At 35.5% G+C, this 22302-nt stretch overlaps 1 protein-coding gene across 13 annotated transcripts in view; it reads right to left on the bottom strand.

The window, feature by feature from the left end:
• LOC149801529 (rho guanine nucleotide exchange factor 28-like) overlaps positions 1-22302 on the bottom strand; it is a 318392-nt gene that overhangs the window by 186221 nt on the left and 109869 nt on the right. For all 13 annotated transcript variants that reach the window (XM_089955712.1, XM_089955716.1, XM_089955715.1 and 10 more), the window contains 5 exons: positions 12165-12261; positions 5658-5982; positions 4250-4440; positions 1840-1952; positions 335-524 (listed from right to left, as the gene is read on the bottom strand). In XM_089955712.1, coding sequence (XP_089811838.1) covers positions 335-524; positions 1840-1952; positions 4250-4440; positions 5658-5982; positions 12165-12261 — 916 coding nt within the window. The remainder of the gene's footprint in view (positions 1-334; positions 525-1839; positions 1953-4249; positions 4441-5657; positions 5983-12164; positions 12262-22302) is intronic.

The raw sequence follows: 22302 nt of genomic DNA, 5'->3' as shown, positions 1-22302 counted from the left end.
GATAACATTACATATATTCTGTAACTGAAGAGCCCTCATATATGAACAATTCATCCATGACATTTGTTTCTCTTTCAAGGCAAACAATAGAAGTTGCTTGCTCCATGAAAACTGCCCGACAAAGCCATACAACTTTCCGATAACCCAATGCTTTTCTTAAGTCTGTATTGTTTCACTTTAGTTGACCATCGGCTGTTAGAAATAGGGACAGTCAGCCAACCAGAAACAGCAATACGGCAGAACTGTTTTCTGACTTCTGTGTTTATCTGGACTGAAAATTTTCCATGTCATTTCTGCAATTCAAACAAGTTTTACTAATCAAGATTCTCCTCACCTTGGTTATCTGCCAAATCAGTTGCATTGGGAATGGAGGATAACGAAAGTGCTTTGGTGATGTTTGTATGGTGTGCACCACTGTGTGGTGCATACATGGCTGGTGGCTGGGATGTCCCCCCGGACTCCTCCTCCATTATGTCATCACTCTCTGGTGGTGACTGCATGTGGTGTCCTTGAGAACTGGAGTCCTAGAATAATGAAAATATAAACATTAAATCAGAATGAACAACCAATACAGAAGTAATTATGCAATGACTTGAATATGGTTTACAATGACTGGTAGTGCTTTTCTATCTGGTGCTTATTGATCTGTAAGGGAAGACTGACCACAGTGTTATAGCATGGAATGAGCAAGTATTAAAATATCAAATTAATGGATTGAAAAAATATCCACAACTTTTATGAGTGCTACTTGTCCCTTGCCCTGGAGCTAAGAACTTTCCAGAACACTTCACCTAGGAAACCCACTCCATATGAATTCAGGTTAATTTAACTGCTATTATTAAAATACATCTCTCCTGGGTTTTGAAAGTTTAAAATTTGTTTCTCCTGCTTCCATTAACATACTAACCTCTGCAAAGTTTCAACTTATGACAATAATGTCCCTACCAGATGTATTCAGATACTAGCATCCTTAAACATGCCACAGATTTAGTAGAGTCCAAAATCACACACATCAACTTAAAATGGCTATTCACACTGTTACAATAACTTCAGAGATGCTCCCAGGATTTTATCATGGGGGGGGGGGGGGGATTTCCCCCTTGTCATAAAAATAAGGGGGGACTAGAACAAAATTGAAAGGGGGGGGGGGGGAGAATAGCCATAGTTCAATATTTACATAACATATCCATCTCTCTTTCTTCCTGATCCACTCTGTATGACCCCTATTGAAATCAAAATCTTCAAAAGATTTTGTCTCAAGTTGTTTAAGCATGAATCTGTTGATTGTTTATGATCTTATTCTGTTCTTTATCTGTGTATGAATATTGCTCCATACTGAAAACCACCTTTTACAGTCTGCTGTCTGAAGGAGCATATGTACAGATAGCGTAGCCATCTGAAACAAGTTTTAAAAAACTGTTCTTTATGGTAGTTATGTACAATTTTCCACAGCTCACAGGTAATGTCTTTTGGATACTTCTTTAAAAGAAGATTTTTCACTAACATCAGCTAGCCAAAGTTAAACTTACTGAATCAGCACTCAACTGACTACTATGCCAGATTCAGTATTATGATTTCAAGTCCATTTATGCCATAGTATACATGTTCAAAAAAGATCAGATAAATATCTTTACTTCCTAATTTCATCAGGCTTATTTTGTTATGGTCCATCTGTCCATTAACATTTGCTAGCTTGGGTCATAACTTTGTGATGGCTAGATAGGTTTAATTGAAACTTTGCTCAAGAATACTTTTTAGCTAATTGTATAACATAAAAAAATTAAACAAAAATGTTATTGTTTGTCTCATAGCCTCCATGAAAATGAAATCAGTAATTACCACAAAGTTCTCCAATTCCTGCTTCTGGTCCTGAGAAAAGGCAGGTCCATCATTCCCCCATCTTTGTACTGGTGTGGACGTCACCGAAACATATCCACTGACATCACGCATATCTGCAAAAACAAAAAAAAAAAAATACATAAACATCTGAGCACTTGATGTCGACTGTACTTTAAGAAAAACAGAAAAGACAAAAATGTGTTCACAGAACACAAGTACCTCACCACATATCTCTAAACTAAAAAATAAATATGGACAAATGGACCGACATACCAAATAGGTTCATACTAAATGTACTTACCATATCGGCAGCAGTACACAAAAATATTTTAACTCTTTCACTACTTGTGCTGTCTTAGTCATGCTAAGGTCATTACAGTTGCTTGTTTGGACTGCAAGAGCCTGATGCTGCTGTAGCCAAATGATAATCATTTGGAGTTACAGGTTATTTGTTTAATTATTTTCTGTATAAATGATGGATTTTATATATTAAAACCATGCAGATATAACAACTATGGTGGCGCTCTACCATTTCACATTTTGCATAGGGTTAGAATTTTAAAGAAAAAGAATTTCCCTGGTTATACTAACTATTTAAAAGAGATCTTGTATATCTTAGGCATTATTCAAAGAAACTTTAATTCCCTTTATTTTGGTATATGATTGATGGGTGTAATATGGGTTACAGAGTACACAGCTTGGCCTTGCTTCAGATGTGCACCTCTCAAAAAACTGCTAGCTCTGCTTGGTCAATTACACTTCCTGGCCTTCAGAGGTAAATTGTAAAAAAAAAGAGCCGATAACTTTTTTTTTTACATTTTATATATTTGGTGATTCATTCACTGCACTTTCAGAATCTGGTATTGTCTAGTCTGGCAAAATTCATTTTCCCTATTTTAGTGTACTTTAGACCAATTCAGGCTGACTTTTTAGCACAAGGGAGCAGTCATTTTAGTTAGCAGTGTGCTTAGATCATGTACAATTTCCAAAAGTACAATATCCAAAGAAATATCATCCACATTACATTAATGTAGCAGAGGTATGCCAACATTCTCTCGATTGTGCATGTTTTAAATGCAAACAACTTCACCTTGCATACGTCACTCTCTCTAAAGTACATAATAACTGGTGAGCGCCCCCTATACATATTGTCTGTGTGGTTCTTTTATACCAATGGCTTCCACAGGACGGACAAGATAATCCATGAATTGAAGACATAACACTATTTGTAGCACTAAAATTTGACTGTCATGATCTTAAACAACAAATATATCATATTTGAATACATAATTATTTACAAATGTTTCATTGTTCATTATGTTATACTAGCTCTGAAACTGCTGTTAGTAATATCTGTAAAAACAGTTATGTTTTAAACAAAGATGAAAATCACATTGTTATAGACACTTCTTAGTGCCATTTTTCTTTCAAACATCATAGGGTTTCTCTTTCATACATTTTGCTGCATAACTGTAATGTTTCATCAATAATTCTTTTATTTAATACCAGATATAATATTTAAAGAACAAATCTATCTCTTTTTTCCCCCCTCTCACCCAAAACAAAAGTAGGAGTGATTCTTTCAGTGAACTCTGTGACTTGTGGAGAGCATGGATTTATTATCCACACGGTATTATTTTCATTACCTAATTCTGTCTCAATTTCTAAAATTGCCAACACTTCCTAAGTCAACATTATCAATTCCACCCTCTGAAATAACTGAAAATTATGATTCCAAATTGCTAGGAAAGCCATTGTTTCCATGATTCCGAATCACTAGCAAAAGCCATTGTTTCCATGATTCTGAATCACTAGCAATAGCCATTGTTTCCATGATTCCAAATCACTAGCAACAGCCATTGTTTCCATGATTCCGAATCACTAGCAAAAGCCATTGTTTCCATGATTCTGAATCACTAGCAAAAGCCATTGTTTCCATGATTCCGAATCACTAGCAAAAGCCATTGGTTCCATGATTCCGAATCACTAGCAAAAGCCATTGTTTCCATGATTCTGAATCACTAGCAAAAGCCATTGTTTCCATGATTCCGAATCACTAGCAAAAGCCATTGGTTCCATGATTCCGAATCACTAGCAAAAGCCACTGTTTCCATGATTCCGAATCACTAGCAAAAGCCACTGTTTCCCTGATTTGCAGTGGAACTCATAAGTGAGTATATAAAGCATGTTACCATCAACACAGAAATGATTGTGCCTGTTTGACATGATGGTGCGACGTGCAATGGAATACAATGCTCTCACTGGTTTTCTGAATACAAAGAGACAAAGCAAGATATACTTTACATAACAGCAGCCATTCACACAACAAAAATCTGGCATTTGATATTTTAATGCAGTAAAAAATTTGATAATAATGAATAAATGACTTGCATTGTTACTGTCTCCATACCTGATAGATCCTGCTCTGTCTCTCTCGAAAAATCGGTATCCCCTGAGCTGCTTGTAATATATCTCCGCCCTTCAGCGCCAGCGCTGTGGTTTATGGGAGACACATGGCCCACTTTGAGGCCAGACTGAAAAGAGTTGTTGTCCTCAGATTCAACACCTCCTCCTCTTTCATCAAGACTACTTAGGCTCATACTGAAATTAGAAAACACCACGATGACATGAGCTATCATGAGTCTAAATTTGTATTAACTTTTTTAAAAAATATCATTGCGACAATATCACAATTTTTATTTTAACCAATGCTGACATGTGTTTGACCAAGTGCCAAGCCTAAGGTTGCAGCTCACGTAAAATTCCGTCCAATGACCAGTGTCTATTAGACTCTTGCTAATTACGTATCAACTGAAAAGCATTAATGAGGAAGACTATTGATAATGGCAAATGATACTCTGTATTAGTGTTCTACATGGCAGTGAAATGGACACAGATGTACAAAGTTGTTGGAGGGCTGGGGATTAACAGAATACTGCCAATCTAAATCTTCAAGTTGAACTCAACTTTCAAATCAAATCTGATTACTCTGCAATACGTGTCACTCAAAGCCATCCACAAAGCCAACATTAAAAAAAATGGTGATTCCTGTTTGGGAACCCACCATGCGAGTTCATGTATATACGCAAATGACATATGCCTCAGGCTGTATTTTTTCTGCTTGGGTGTTAATGCAATATGTGCAATAGTTTACTGCATACAAATGACTCAAATTTTCCATTATTGAAATCACCGGTAAATCTTACACAATAAAAGAATAAGCTCATGTACACCAGAGATGCAAGATACATCCCTTTTCATTAGGGTCAAGGGTCATTCAATATATAAAACTTGTCTATAAAGGCAGACTGAGTTTTGGTTCAAGGGTCACAAAAATAGTCATATACGGCTTTTTTTGATTCCATATTCACCACTGGCATTTCACATATGCCAACAGCTCTCAAAAAGCTGAGCAACTGACTAATCTAGATCATGTTTAACATGAACAACTGTTCCCAAGCCTATTTAAAAAAATCAGATCAGTGAATCAGTCCGGTTTTACAGTGATACGTAAATTGTCAAACAGTAGTGTAATTAGTGTTTTGTCATTGTGGACAAAACAGCTTAAGATTAGTAATTATCTTAAGTCACTGATAATTTAATTTATTAACAAGGTCGGATTAATGTGATTAAGTGGAAGATACAGTTAATAATAAGTATGTGGTATTTGTTCAAAATTCAATTTTTAATGGTGAACCTGTGTACTGAGATCACCAGTGAAAAAAGACCAATTTGGCCTTTTCCCGTGGGTGACCGCTGTTGATAGGTCTGACTGTACAATACTGAAAAACACGAAAGAGTACAACAACACTGCTTACCTCTTGCCAACATACTGAAGCATTTCATCACCTTCCTCACACTGATCTGTCACTTTCTGCATCTGGCTCCCATCTTCTGGGTTCCAGCTTCTTCGTCGTATATTTGGAACATTACCGCCATAGTATTTCTCCAAAAATGAATCGTATTCCTGTTGTTGATTCCTGGTGTCACTTGTGCTATCTAGAGTAGCACCACTTATAACAATGGAAGGCTGACTGGTTTGCTGCCCACTTGTATAGAACTCATCAGAATGGGAGATGGAGGTGGGCTCCAGTCCATCAGAACCCGAATCCTCTGCCAAGTCATACAATGAATTGCTATGATCTGAAAACAGCAAGACATTTAATGACTGTGAGTAGTCTATATTTATTGTTATTATGGTCTACCAATTGATTAATTAAGCCTAATTTCATACTTATCTTTGTCTATCTGAATTATCAATGTAAACATAAAAACTTATTTATGTAAGAAACATCATCCAGACATCTATGTTTATGTATAACTAAAATCAATACAGTGAATCTCCATTTGCATCAGCTAAAACCTTTTTTACTTTTGAATAGGTGAGTGAGACTGATCCCAAAAATCACCAATACAATTTTGTGGAAACACTAAAAACTTAAACTGCTTGTCTATTGTAAGAATTAAAAGACAAAAATTGAAATCCTTCATAAGTAATACTAAGCATAAAAACAATACCAATTTAAATGCTATGGGTATTAACTACAAATAAATTTTATTTTACCATTAAAATAAATTTTGGAATCTTGACATTAAAAAATATATTTTATTTTATTAATATTATCGATTTATTTTCTTTACATATGATATCAATACAACATTATTCTGGAATGTATATATCTATGCAATTTTCTTTTTCATCAGTCCTTTTGAGCACTGTGTTTGATACTGCTCTTAGAGTTGGAGATAATTGCTTTAGTATACTAAAAACAGTAATTTTCATGTCCATGGCTCACATATACACATTAAAAGTTAGATATATTTTTTCATCTTGTGGATTGCAAACAGTGTGAAATAAACACCAAAAAATGCTCAGCATACAAGATCTGCCCTTACACCAGTTTAGTGCAGTACAAAAATGTACATGTAACATACCTGCTTGCAAGTCAAATCCAACTGCAAAAAGCCAAACTCCAATCTGCCATCGCAGAATGTGCCAGCAGAACTGGGTCTATGCAGTTTGCTAAGAGTAATCAGCAGAAGAAACAACACAGATCCGGACCTGCTGGTGCATATTATCTGCAGTTGGATTCAACTTAGAAACAAGTAGATACGGTATGCAACAGACATGAGCCGAAAGGGTAGGTAAAATAAAATATCAACTTAAAGTACTGGTAGGCTATTTTTGGCATACTGCTGAAGTTGTCCAAATAAAAAAAAAATTTGAAGGCTCACTGAAATTATCAAGGCTTCAATCCAGATAAAGATATAAATAGCACAACTTAGTGCTCAGGCTCTTAAAAAGAAAATTGGCTTAATAGTCCCATTCTGTTATCATATTTAACTTATGCCTATGTACTAATGATTAGCAAATGTGTGAATGTAAAGGTCAAAACATGTCACTATTTATAGAAAAATGTAAAGGTGAAACTGCCAGACACACCTTATCTATGCACTTTGTAGCTCAGCAAGCACTCAGATCACTTGTAAAATCTCCAGCCCAACAAATATTCACGAATACCAAAGTTACCATATCAATGTAAGATCCTCTTTTCTATCTTAATTGGCATTTATTTTTCTTAGGGTTGAAAAACTTTTTTGTTTGACGAATGAATATCTTTCAATTCTCACCCACTCATTTTTTATCATTCTAGAAATTACCAAACTTTGTGTAACTTTTAGAGTAACTATACTTTTAACAGGGCTGTACTTTTTATGCACTGCATCCTTCAATCCCATAATAATGTATAACCCTTGTACTGCCTATTGTATCTTTCATTTTCTAAAATTCAGAAAACTGGAACAATATCCTCGAAGAAAAGGATACCTTGTAATCACATTTAAAAGTTAGTATTCACCCCAGCTGCCACAAAGAAACTGATGCACACACACACAAACACATGCACACACACAAAACAGCTGTATTGTGTTTGAAAGTACAGTAGATCCTCTCTTGAAAGACCAACCCTTCTGCCAAAACAGTATGGTCTCTCAAGACAGGTGGTCTCCCATAACAGGTCATACCACTAAATAATCAATAAATCTGAAAATTGAGAATATGGCCTTTCAAGACAGGTGGTCTCGCACAGCAGTGGTCTTTCAAGACAGGTTTTACTGTAGTAACATATAAAAAACTGAAATATAAAGATTTACTTCTTTGCTGCCACAGAAAATACTGCAATGAATCAATGATACAACAATGCACCAATTGTTCATTTATGCATCTAGTGCTGGCCCACCAGCAATTTTTTTACTAAATGTTCTTTTTTTAAAACTGAACTGTTTTGTTTTCGACTGCACTTTATTCTATATTTTTTATTCTTTTTTTTCTGCATGTTTGTAATATAACATAGGAGAAACTGCTAATTAAGAGTCGACTCAGTTAAACTAATTAGTATTTGTAACTTAATATCGGTGCAAATGCAAAAAATATCCAAACATGAAAAAAACAATAGCTTGATAGGACTGATGAAATAAATTTCCAGAAATTCAATACAAGACCATTTTTTTCTATTTTAACTGCCAAGTGTCAAAACCATCCATGATAGTCTCGAGTTACAAGATTTTAAAATCTGGCACTGTGGCAACCATACTGGCAGTAAGATTGGCACCATTTCCATTTACGACAATGAGACATCCGTTAGATGTTTCAAATTGGTGACATTGAGTATTTAAGCCCAACTGTAAGAAGTAGTTAGTCAGGTGAAAACCCCATTCTGATATGACTTTCCATTCAGGAGGAACCTTAGTAACAACAATTTCAAGACAGCTGCCATATCAAATGTTACAAATTAGTATACTTTTCATTAAGGTCAAACCAGATATCATAAGATGTCTTTTAGTAAAAATGTCATAGAGTTGCAACCAGCCATGCAGTTGGGATAGCTATAACAACATTTTTACAAGATGGCAACTGTGGTATCATATTGTACATCCAAACAAATTGAATGTTCTTGTCCATGCCTCACATATTCAACACATGAAAAGTTAGATATTTTTTTTAACTCATGTGGATTGCAAACAACATGAAATAAATAGCAAAAATGCTGAACATACAAGTTCTGCCTTTTCACCAGTTTAGTGCAGTACAACAATTTACATGTAACATATACTGCTTGCAAGTCAAATCCAACTGCAAACTGCCACACTCCAATCTGCCATCGCAGAACACGTGAAGGACTGTTGAAATCAGTTGGAATAATGTTAACAACCTCTCAGCGGTTGGGCATCTTGACCAGTCCTAACACTAACCCCTTAATGCTGAGCGCCAAGCGAGGCAGCTGCAGTACCATTTTTATCAGTCTTTGGTACGACTCAGCCATGGATTGAACCCATGACCTTCCGCATCCAAGGCAGACACTCTAATCACTAGGCCACCGGAGCAATAAACAGCAGAAGAAACAACACAGATCTAGATCTGTTGGTGCATATTGTTTGAAGTTGGTTTCAACTTATAAATGAGAAGATATCATAAGACTGGTGAAAGCCCCATGCCTTTACCACTTTCCACCAAGAATGAGTAAATAGCAAGATTTTCAAGATGTCTGCTATGGACACGATAATGGACACGAGATCAGTACCTTTTTCGTTTAGAACCAAATGAACATCATAAAAAGTCGTTTTGTGAAAACCTAATGATTATATGACCATCCATTCAGGAGAAACAGCAATAACGAGATTTTGTTAACTTGGTAAATGTGGTGGCCATACTAATTATTTTAATTTAGGACCAACTAGAGATCACAATAAGTGTTCTAGTAACAGATTTTCTGTTCAGGTGGAGTGGTGAATTCAAGATGGTTGCCATGATGACTCAACAGGATGGCAGACTGGCACCCTTATAACTCCTCACCCTCAACAACTTGTGCACGACGGGTTCCAAAAAAGTAGGCTGCACTATAAGCAAGGATATCAGTTATCGAGGGGCCTCCATAACAACCTGAAATGAAGTCATCCTCCCTGGACATAGAGAAAACAGTGGATGGGAAAGGTCTTTTTAATTACTGAATATTCATTTTAAAACTGCATTGGGAATAATTGTCAATAAAGTGCTTTATCTATTGAAATTATTTATTTTTATGCACACAAAAAAAACATTTATTTTCAAGATGCCCAACCAATGAGAGGTTGTTAACATTATTTCAACTGATTTCAACAGTCCTTCACGTGTTCACAAAAACACGGTGTTACATCACTGCTTTATGCTGTTGTTGAGTAGTCTGGTTCACTGATACATATGTTCCTTACTTTGCTCTCTATTATCATGGAATGCAATGCAAGGATCATAACAATTAGGGAACCAGAATATTTACCAATTCAAATTCAAACAAGATTCCTGTTATTAAAAAAAACAGAACATTTAGTTTGTGAAACTGCCTTCAACATCTAACCTCTTTTTCTTTAATTGTGCTATTAGTACAATATTGATGCCTTGATTTCATTACGATTAATAGATGAACTTCCTAACCGTGAGGAAATCTCTGAGTACCAATTCAGGAATTACAAGTTAACAACAAACTCTGAAACTATCTTCTCATTAAAAAACCGTATACGTGAACCAAATTTTTTTTCATCAAGTATTCATTTTCACTTGGTTGTCTTTCTATCTTTGATCACGTTTTTGAATGAGAATGCTAATTTAAGGTAGATTAATTATATTATGTTCACAAAAGAATTATAAGTGTTCGATTGATCACTTGAAATTAGTCATCCTGATACTACTGGGGCTGCTAGCTTTTATGTAGGTTGGATTTGCATGAATTTTAACTTTCATTTATTCTACCCCCTTTATTTGATACAAAAGATGCAATTAACATGGTAATACACGAAGGTCAGCTTTTAATTCATTGCAACAATACAACAAATACTTGAGCAATCAGGTGTCAAAACAAGGTCGGCACTTAATTCAGTTTTCACAGAAAATGTTCGCAGAAATAGCTGTTATGGTGGATTGATATATTTCACATTTGAATACAACTGGGCACAATGTATTAACAATCAATATCATTGCACTTAAACATAACCAAAAGACAGAACTAATAGTTGAACTTCACTTGATAAACAAATAAAACTGATTTATTTGGTATTTATTTATAAAACTGCTGCCTCAAGAAGGCATTAGTAACGTTTCACTGATCAAAATTTCATTGCATGCTGTTATTTACGTGTACCAAGAATGTTTAGAAAAATTTTTTAACAAAATACATGGCTTCTTTATTAAAAGTTGATAATTTCATAACATTGACTCGTATTTCCAGGTCATATCAACCGTTTTCAGTGATAGAACGAGCGATATGTCAAGGTTTCAGTTGCAAACTTTTAGCATTATTTTCTTCATTTTCAACAAATAGGGGTTAATTTTTTGGTACTGTCAAATAAAAAAATTGGGATAAACGACTGACCCTGCATTTAAGTGGGTTCATAAGTTATCAGGGTTTGAGTCATCGAGGGAGTGGTATATTCTGGACCAAACAAAGATCAAAAAAGTCATTGTGTTGATATGACAATCTGTTCAGGAGAAGTAGACCTAACAAGATTTTGAAGATAGACACTGGCTGCCATATTAGATGTCCAGGCAGAAGAATTTTCATTTACGAACCACCAGACATCATAAGATGTTTTCCAGTGAAAACTTCCCATTCAGGAGGAGTACCCACCATAAGATCTACAGGATGCCATGGCAACAGATGATGGATGACAGACAAAAGGACATTCCATAAGCTCTTCAGATCTATAACCTTTAAAGCTAAAATTACTTTTCTCTCCATCTGTATTATTTGCAAATGAAAATTAACAAATGTTACACAAAAATATCTCTAATGTCGGGATTATGTATTAAGGCAGACCAGAAGAGATACGCAACTAGACTGCATTATATCCTTCTTTGCCGACATTCTGGTTGCAGTTCTGGAGTTTTTCTTTCCATAAATGACAGAATTACTTCCTATTTCTGAAAGCCATGTTGCTAAATCTGTTTGAATGGAAATAAAGTATTTACAAAATCCAATGTTTCAGTAGTGGAAACTGATCTTGAATCATGACCCTAATTGTAAAAATAAGTGCTGACTGGAACAACTTCTAGTTCAGAGATCATATAATGTTAAGATTCTCTGTGACAACATAATTTATCAGAAAAGCGATGTAAATTCAAATTATCTCCTCTGAAAATTCAAAATATAAAGCCATATTTTCATTTGCAAATGCCTAAAACCATATCGACACTATGGCACCAAAATATGGTAAAAAATTCTCCAAATATGAAAAATGTTTTCCAAAACTGATGATCATTTACAATGAAGTATATACAGGAATTCAAGTATACCTACCTCCTTCATTAATTGTGGGAAGAGGTGAGCCTCGACCTTCTGCATCGAGTGACGGACAGGAGGAACTGAAGCGTGCAAGGTTTTGTTTTCTCAGCTCCTACAATGAAACAAGCATGGCATTAACTTGTGATTAACTAGATCCCAAGAGTTTTTACAGACCAAGGCTGGCTCTATAATAGTTCTCATTTAGCATCCAGAATGCTTTTAAGCCATGTATTAATATCTCAGAGGTTCATTCACTCCCCCTAAATGCATTATTTTGCCCACTGAATAGTTAAAACACAATTTCTAATGGAAAGTTTCCAGTAAAGGCTGGATGCACATTTAAATATAAATAAGCCATCCCATAGTGTTTTTTTCCAAAAACTTTTATTCAAGTCGACAAATGGTGTGACTGAAGTTTTCCCATGGTCAGACCAGTTCAAGATTAAGTATTCTTTGAGAGGAAAGGAAAACCAGCATGTTTTCTAAAATGCCAGTAAGCATGGATGTGATGGATCCAGAATGTATTCCCAATTTAGCTATACACTCTCTGTACTTGCACAGAAAACCAAACCAGATTTTTGATTTTCCCTTTTTGTGCAAAAGGACCTTAGTTCAAGTCATAATTTCATGAATACATCTAGCACTACCGCAATGGGCTGGAAAGGGAAATAGCTCTTACAGTATCTTTTCTACTTTAACACATGCACCAATCCTTCTGATCCTGGAATTCTGGATGTTACCTCTGAAGAACAAGATCTATCAATACTGAGATCGACAGTTTTAAAAACTAGACTTTGTGTCTGAAAAACGTAAGATGCTAAAGGCTTAAACAAGTGCATCTGTTTTTCAGTTAGCATTAAACAGCTACAGGGTGGTGACATTAATGGATTCCAAGCTATGACCATACATGTGATTCTATGAGTGGAAGGACTAAAGTACCATTTTTAAAAGTTGTCCACCATACATGCCAACTTATAGTTGAAATATACCACTTTTGAGAGTACGCTGTGTATTCTTTGCAAATCCAAAGTGATTCAAAGGAAATGCGGACCAGAAAATTATGCGTGAAATTTAATAATCACAAAGAATGTCAATAGCGGCTACCAGCCATTATCTTGTGAAGGAAACTAAAAATTCATCTGGACTGCATTTGTAAAAAATAACCTTTGCAAAGAACTAGGAGATATACAACTCATATTTTTAGCTGCTGACAATCCCATTCATTCATTATTACTATAACATTTTCCATCAGAATCTGTTTAACAGGGTTCATATAGAATTCTCAATGATAATTTCAAAGACTTTTCCCAAACTTTCAAAGAGTACAAACAGATTTCCAGGACCTATTTTTGCTAACATTTTGTATACATGCTATGATGTTATACGAGAAAACAATGAATGCAAAATACTAAAATATTTTTTAATTATGATATTCAAACTATAATTAATCAAAAGAAACTAGGAAAACTTGAATCTGAATATAACAACCTTGGACAATTTTATTCGTGATTATGGAAACAAAATTAATATGCTTTGGTTTATTTCAATTTTCAAAGTCTTTTAAAGACCTCAGGGAAATCTGTTTGATTTTCCCAAACTTTCAAGGCCTTGAAAATGCTACCTCATTTTTCCCAAACTGTCAAAGACCTTCAAATACCATAAGAACCCGGTTTAATGTTGACATATTTTTGTTTTATGACAGAATGAAGAGAATACATATAATGTTCTAAAAAAATCCCTTTTGTTTTCTTAAATCCCCTTGTAACATCAAGTTTGTCAATATAAATCCCCATGTAACATACAAGTTTATGTGTGTGTGTGTGTGTGTTTATGTGTGTGTGTGTGTGTGTTTTGATTTGGATTTTTAACATAGCTTTAAATAAATTCAGTCATATCGCTACAATGTCTGCAGTGTGACAGTTTATAGTGATATCTAGCACTGGGGCATCATGCCACAGACATGTAGAATGATGTCCCACTCAGTCACATTATCCTGACACCAGTCCGACCAGTCCTAACACTAACCTCTTAATGCTGAGCACCAAGTGAGGCAGCTGTAAGTACCATTTTTGTAAGTCTTTGGTATGACTTGGCCGGGGATCGAACCCACAACCTCCCACATCCGACGCTCTAACCACTAGGCCACCGGAGTGATTTACAAGTTTATGTCAATATAAATCCCCACGTAACAAGTAAGTTTATGTCAATATAAATCTACTGGTTTTGAAGCCAACCTACTGGATCAAATTTGCCGATCTACTGGTCCTGGATCTGTCACATGTATGTATGACCCAGTGTCTTAGTCCCCTGAAAAAATAAAAGGGGGCAGAGCAGGAGGACATATCCCAGTGACAACTTCAGGCATGACCAAAGGATCCCAGTCTGACATTTGGATTATTGATGATGCATGCATTTGAAAAGTCTTGAATCTGCTCATCATATGGCACTAGTTCAGTGTATAAATCACTAGTCTCACATTCGACGTTATTCCTCCCACCACATATACATGCGGGCGGGCGCACACACACACACACACACACGCACACAGAATCTGATGTCATAAAATGTATGTTACATCTCAAAGTTTACCCAGCATTTCAAATTAAAAAGTTAAGAAGTGTGCCATGTTACTTAAATTTTGAAGCGCCAGCATATTAGAGATGATTAATTTTCCATATAAATGGAAATATTTCTTCATATGTACTGTGTATACAATTTGTTTGTTGTCACTGAGGGGAAAAAAATGCAATATAAAACACCAATAGGACTTTTGTTTGATAACATAAACATAACTAAAGATCTAATCTTTCTTACTATTACGAATATTTTCAATGGTTTAAAGGTCATCCTCTGGACAAGACTACAATTCACAGAATTACAATCTCCTTGCCACGACCTTGATTCTGAGGTTGTGGGAGTGAATATGGCACATTCCACATTGTCTAGTCAAGATGTATACTTGGGCAAAGTTTCAAGAAAATCTCTCCAACCATCACAAAGTTATGACCCAAGCAAGCAAATGTTAATGGACATACGGACCATAACAAAATAAGCCTTATGCAAGTAATGGGCACATTTCTTGTATTCTCTCTACCATATTTACTCGCTTGTAAGTCGAGTCAATCTGCAAACAACAAAGATCCTCACCTGCCATAACATAACACACCTGGGTCTATGTTGATTGTTCTAATGATTACTCCTAACAAACTGCACAGACCCAAATCTGCTGTCGCATAATGCGATGGCAGATCTGGGTCTGTGCAGCCAACAGTTGTGCTTGTCTTATATGTGAGTGCCATAAATACAGTAACTGTTTTTGTTTTTTTTGGTTGTTATCTGTATATAATATTTTTATTAAGCTGGCTATATAATAAAGATTGAAATGTCATCTACTAATATCATTAACTAATAACTTAATTCCTTTTTCTTGAATGAGAATTGAATATTTCATATCCAAATTTCATCAATGGTAACTTTGTAAGACATACAGATGAAAGCTGGCTAATCTGAACAATATGCCATTTTGTAAATAAAAGCAACTATAACTACTATTTTTTCACATGATCAAATTTTTTTTCTCTTTATTTGGACATTTTTAGTTTCTGATCCTTTGTCATCCCCATCATCAGCAAGTGCTTTTTTTTTTTTATTTTTAATATTTTTATTTTTACCCGTCTAAACCAGCTTGCATTTGCCAAGATCTTCTACACTGGAAGAAGATAAAGTCAATGCTAATTCATTTGTATGTGTAGGTTTTTTCTTCTTTCTTTCTTTCTTTATAAAAAGGAATTAAAACACCTTCTGTAAATAGGCATCACAATGACCTGGTTACTTCATGTTGGCAACTAGAACAAAGCACCACCATACAACTCAAAGTATGGATTTGATGGGTACTGGGCACTGATCCCAAATGAGAACAACCACCATACAACTCAAATTATGGATTTGATGGGTACTGGGCACATACAAGTTTACTGATCCCAAGTGAGAATATCTAACATGTCAGCTTGGCAATAAGGTTGCTTATCTATCATATTGGCCAGTGAAAAGAAAAGGCAGCATGCTAACACATGTAATCTGCCCCTGTCATATTCAATACATATGATTTGGGAAAACAGAGGTATGTCCATGTTTCATGTCATATGCAATGACTAGGGGATGCTTCAACAAGTTCAACAGCTAAGAGATCATTCAACAAAAAGGGAGGAGGGCTCTTACATTATTTGCAACAGTGTTGCTAGATGAAATAAGAGTTGCATTCTGAGCTTCAGTGGTGTCTGGACAGAAACTCCAAGCCACTAAAAGGCCCGCGGGCTTTTGTTTACCAGGCATCTCATAGTCTAAATATGCCCTACAAAGAACCATAATGTATGGTATATCTCACTTATGAGTCCAACTGCAAACTGCACAGACCCAGATCTGCCATCGCATAATGCACCAGCAGATCTGGGTCTGTGCCATTTGTTAGGAGTAATCAGTAGAACAAAGATCCAGATCACCTGGCATATTATGCTATGGCAGTTCGGGATCTTGTTGTTTGCAGTTTGACTTGATTTATAAGAGAGCATATATGGTAATCAATTACTACATCACTAATGCCAGTATGCACCTTCAAGCAGTCTCTAGTAGTTATTATAAACATTATATTAACACGAAGAAAACAAATACAGAATAGAGCAATCTCGGCCACAAAATGTTGACCTGGTTTTTTAAAAATAAAAAAACCAAGGTTTCTATTTTAGCAATTTTTAAACAAATCTTTACAGTTTTGCTGCAGACAAGGTGGTGTTGTAAAAGAGGGATTGCTGTAGCAATTATTGATGAAGTGTGTGTGATTTGGATTTTTAATGTGGCTTTAACAATTTTTCAGTCATATTGCTACGATGTCTACCACTGGGGCATCATGCCGCAGACATGTAGCACAATGCCCCACCCAGTCACATTATCCCGACACCAGGATGACCAGTCCCACGACCAACCTCTTAATGCTGACAGCCTAGCAAGGCAGCTGTAAGTACCATTTTTATAAATCTTTGTTATGATTCGGCCGGGTTCAAACTTGCAACCTACCACATCTGAGTCAGACGCTCTAACCACTAGGCCACCCGAGTGGTCAAACATTGTTGATGAACAAAAGATGATGCGTGCATGATGTTGAGGGTTATACCATGAGCTCACTTGAATTTTGGGCTGGGTGGGCTAAACATTCATTATTTTATTTAATATTTCATTAATAAATGTAGGAAAAGAATCTTACTGCTATGGAAACAGGTGCTGATTATCAGCTGTAACATTTTTTGGATGTTGTCGTTTCATACACTGATGCTCTCACTGGTGATCTCCATATTTCTCTACGCCTGCGAATCATGGACCAAAACAGCTGACTTAGCGAAAAGGATACAGGCCACAGAGATGAGATGTTTCCGAAAGATCTTTGGCATCACATACAAAGACTATGTCACCAATAAAGAAATACGGCAAAGGATCGGACAAGCCATTGGGCCTCACAAAGACCTCCTGGCCATATTGAAAAAAAATATTAAAAAAAAGATCATCAGGACTTGCCAAGACAATCCTACAAAGCACTGTACAAGGAAGAAGAAAGAGAGGCAGGCAAAGAAAGAGGTTGGAAGATAACGTTCAAGAGTGGACAGGCTTGACATTGAGCGACTCAATGAGAAAGATGGAAAATCGAAAGGAATGGAGGAAGCTGGTTGTTTGGTCTTGTGTGGTGCCCCAACAGTCTACCAGACTACAGGTATGATGATGATGATGATGATGTTTCATACAATAACTAAGCACAACAAAACTATGGTTAAGTCAAATATCACATTTTATTTCTTTTATCATCTTTTAATAATCTTTCATTAGCATTTTAAACATCTGACATGAAAATATCCATGAACTTAAGTTTAAAGAGACTGTTTTAAATATTAAAATGTTCATCTTTCTACATTAACATCTCCCTATTTTCACGAATTTCGACATACACTGGCAGGATGGATAACACATTTTGCACAAATGTTTGAGTCTGTAATAGACCCTGTGTGGCATTAATAGAGATGCATATCATCAACTTTATGATTCCAGCTTGAACAGTGTCTGTGAAAGGAACATCAAATATCAAATTTAACCAGGTCAGTGAAACACAAAAATATGGGTCATAATGACCCACTTTCTGCAATGAAGGGGACAGCTGTCATCAAAATACATACCCTTACAATGTTTCAGGGTTCTAGTGTACATAACGGACATGGGTACCACAAAAAAATTGAGTACTATTTGAAAGGTAGCATTTCTGAGCATACCATGACAATACCACAGTATACTGCAACAATTTAATTTTCTAGGGCAGGGGTCAAGGAGTTACTTTTTCTTTCATTTCTGAACTCAAACTCAAATAGCTTTAAAGAAATATTTTGATCCGATTTATTGCAAACAAACGTCAGATTATTATTATATTCATCACATTATTTAAAGAAAAAAAATTCTTGCCAAAATTGAAAATAAAATAGCTCAAAAGACAAGCACTTCCCCCACCACCCAAAATTACATGATCAGTACCTCATAGTACATGAATTTGCTATGCTAATTTTAATTGCTGTATAAGTTATAATCTTAAACTAAATAAAGTGGAATAAACTAAATAAAGTGGAATAATTAAGCTTACACTAAAGCTGACACCCTGCGAAAGACTTTGTGCTGATACCAGAGCCTGTTGATAAGAAAAGGAAGTGGCGACACTGTACCGTAGCTACAATCCAATAACTATACTATTAAGTCCCCCTCAAAAAAAGTTGTGTTTCTGGTTGAATGACCATCCCCAATTTTCATTGCTAACCCAATCACCTCCCCCCCCCCCACCGGGTAAAAAAATTGTTTTTTTGTAAAAAAGTTGAAAAATGTACAAATTTACAAAAATGTGTGCATCTAATTAAGTCAGTTTTGCCTAGTACTTGAAGCAGCTTAGTATATTATACACAGTAATCATTATGATATATATAATGCTTCAACAGCAACAAAAAATTAACTACCTTCCTTCCCTAATACAAGCAAGCTGGGTAACTAGTATGTCAACACCTGGGCAAAATATGTATTAGCTAGGACCAGTAAAAATAAAACACACTCAGCAAATGAAAAAATATTTAGTGGAGTTCTACAGTTGTAAAGTGGTAATACTGCACACCTCTTCTACAGATCATGCAAGAAACCAATAGTGTAATAAGCTAAACACAAAATGACAACCAAAGCCAGTAAATGATGGTCACATGACCTTTCTGCATGGATGTGGTAGGAATAGATGTGTGAAGTCTTCAATAATTCAAACAAGAATACTTAAAATACAAAATGTTCCTCACAAATTTCTACCTTTAAAACATAAGTACTGATGACACTGGATCCATCAATCTATAAAGTTATCACTTCACCAAATATAATATGGTTGCTGTTATAAACATTTCTTTCATAAACTGGGATATAAAAAAATTTTTTGATTGCAAATATCTCTAGCCAATAAAGAGAAGACAGCAACCTCAACTACAATCTCAAATAAATCAGCAATGACAGATGTTAGACTGGTTAGCAGGTTTTCTCTTTAGCCTTTTTTCTGCTGTTTAGAGATAAACAAAACCAGCCTATATCTAAGAGGAAGTGGCTTTTACTGCCACAAATCCAGATGTGATGTTTTTCCTATCCAACCAAATTATAGCCTTAATGATAGAGAAGACTGGTTAACAGATTTTCCCACCCTATTTTCTGCTCAACAAAACACTAACCCCTCCAGAAATACATGAGCAGCCTCCCCCCCCCCCATTATTACCTCTGAAAACTAAGCCAAACCAAATATTCTAGCAGAGCAAGCATGTAATCACAGCAGACAGATAGGCTATAAGTCTTGGGCAATTAGCAACAAGACAGTTTCCATAGCTACAAGTAATAAGGTGTCAGTGACAAGTTTCAATATATTCCTTGATTTAAATATTAAAAAGTAACAACACCTCATTCTGCAAATACAGAAAGCTGTATCTCACCTTCAGACCATATTAGTTTCTACCCCTCCAGTGTATTTTACTTAAAAAACTTTAATGGCCAAGATATAGAAAAAAAGGATAGAAATCCAAGTGAAAGGCAATTAAAACTGGAGAAGCAGTGTGTGTGTGTGTGTGTGTGTGTGTGCGAGATCTGGATTTTTAATGTAGCTTTTAAAAAAATTCAGTCATATCACTACAACATCAGCAATGTGGCAGTTTATAGTGATGTCTAGCACACAGTGCATCATGCTGCAGACATGTAGCATGATATCCCACCAAGTCACACTATTCCGACACCAAGCTGACCAGTCCTAACACTAACTTCTTAATGCTGTGCCCCAGGCGAGGCAGCTGTTAGTACCATTTCTGGTATGACTCGGCCAGGGTTCGAACCCATGGCCTCCCACATCTGAGGTGGATGCTCTAACCACTAGACCACTATAGCGGTCTGCATTGTGGCAGTTTATAGTCATGTCTAGTACTGAGGCAACATGCCGCAAACATTTAGCATCATGTAACCCCCAGTCACATTATTCTGACACCAGGCCAACCAGTCCCAATGCTAAATTTTTAATGCTAAGTACCAAGCGAGACAGCTGTGAGTACCATTTGTATAAGTTTTCAGCATGACTCAGCTGGGGTTCAAACCCGTGACCTACTGCATCTGAGGTGGAAGCTCTAAACACTAAGTCCACCAGAACAGTGGAGTGAGGAGCAGTGCTTCATATTGGTTAGTAAAGGTCACTAGTGTAATAATCTGAACTCTGACCTCTAGTTACATAAGATGCTTTAAGCTGGACAGCAGGTGCACTTTATTCTAATCTTTGAAGGGACTGAATAAACAGGGAATACTTCCCAAATTTTTAATAAACATAGATGTAGTTTACTAGTTTACTGTGATACTAGACATCACAAATGGAAAAAAATAATTGTATTTTTAAACACTTTCAAATCAATCAATTGAATTATTATTTACTTTAGATCTTGTTTCTATAATCAGGATTTTTAATGAAAACAAATGTAATTTTTAAAGTATTCATAAAACACATAGTCGAGGGATGACAGAACTGACATGCAGGCAGCAGCTGAATCCATGGACTTGTTTTGTGTGTAACATTGTTTGTTTTAATAACTGTGCTGGTGAAAACATTGTGGAATTTATTTTTTTGTCTGGATTTTGACAGACATTTGAATCTTACTGGTGCATATAAGAACATATGCTTTCTTAGTAATTTAATTATATGTACATGAATATATTACGTAAATGTTTCTAAGCAGCAAAATTCCATATAAATGCTGATAATGTATTCCTTTCAAAAGACTTTACAATTCTTACTCTTTGCTCTTTTCTAATTCACATATTGTGATTTCAAATGGACACTAGAAGTTTATGAAATAAAATTACATGAAAAAGATACCCAATTTATATTTTCTCCTCACTGCCTTTCATTGTTTCATGCATAACTCTCTCTCTCTCTCTCTCTCTCTCTCTCTCTCAAGACAGTCATTTTTTAAAATATATATTACATGGATGATGTTAGGATTAGGGTTACATGCTTATGTTTATTAACGAAATGCGTTTATGATTTACGTTTGGGGGGATTACTACTGTAGCATTAATTTTTTGTTATATATATAATTTGTATTGTGTGCTTAACCTTTTCCATGTTTGTAATCTGTAAACAAGCATATTCACATAACTAACTTTTGTCCACGACTGCAAGCTCTAAACAACATGTTCACATATCAGGATTGCAAGGTCAGTATTTTTCAAAGTTAGACTAGATTTTTACGTTGGAAACCTACACATTTTATTATGTTATATGTCAACTGAAAATGTACATAAATAAGATTTGATCAACAAATACTTCATTCCTGTTTGAGGTCAGTCTGTCAGATATATAATCAAGAGGAATTATTTTTAATATCTACTGAATTTACTAAAATGCTCATTAATTGACTCACGAATTTATATACACTACTTTGGGTTGTTTTGAACTTGTTTAAAGACATCCGGGACTGCATATTTATGTTATGTTACATCAGGACATTCAAAGCTACTGAAATTAATTCTTAACATAAAATCCTTTAGTTTTGGGCTTTCATGATAAGATACTGCAGAT

This window comes from Sinohyriopsis cumingii, chromosome 4, assembly GCF_028554795.1.
Source record: "Sinohyriopsis cumingii isolate HCF-2022 chromosome 4, ASM2855479v2, whole genome shotgun sequence".
NCBI classification, from domain to species: domain Eukaryota; kingdom Metazoa; phylum Mollusca; class Bivalvia; order Unionida; family Unionidae; genus Sinohyriopsis; species Sinohyriopsis cumingii.
This window is presented reverse-complemented; position numbering and strand designations above follow the sequence as displayed.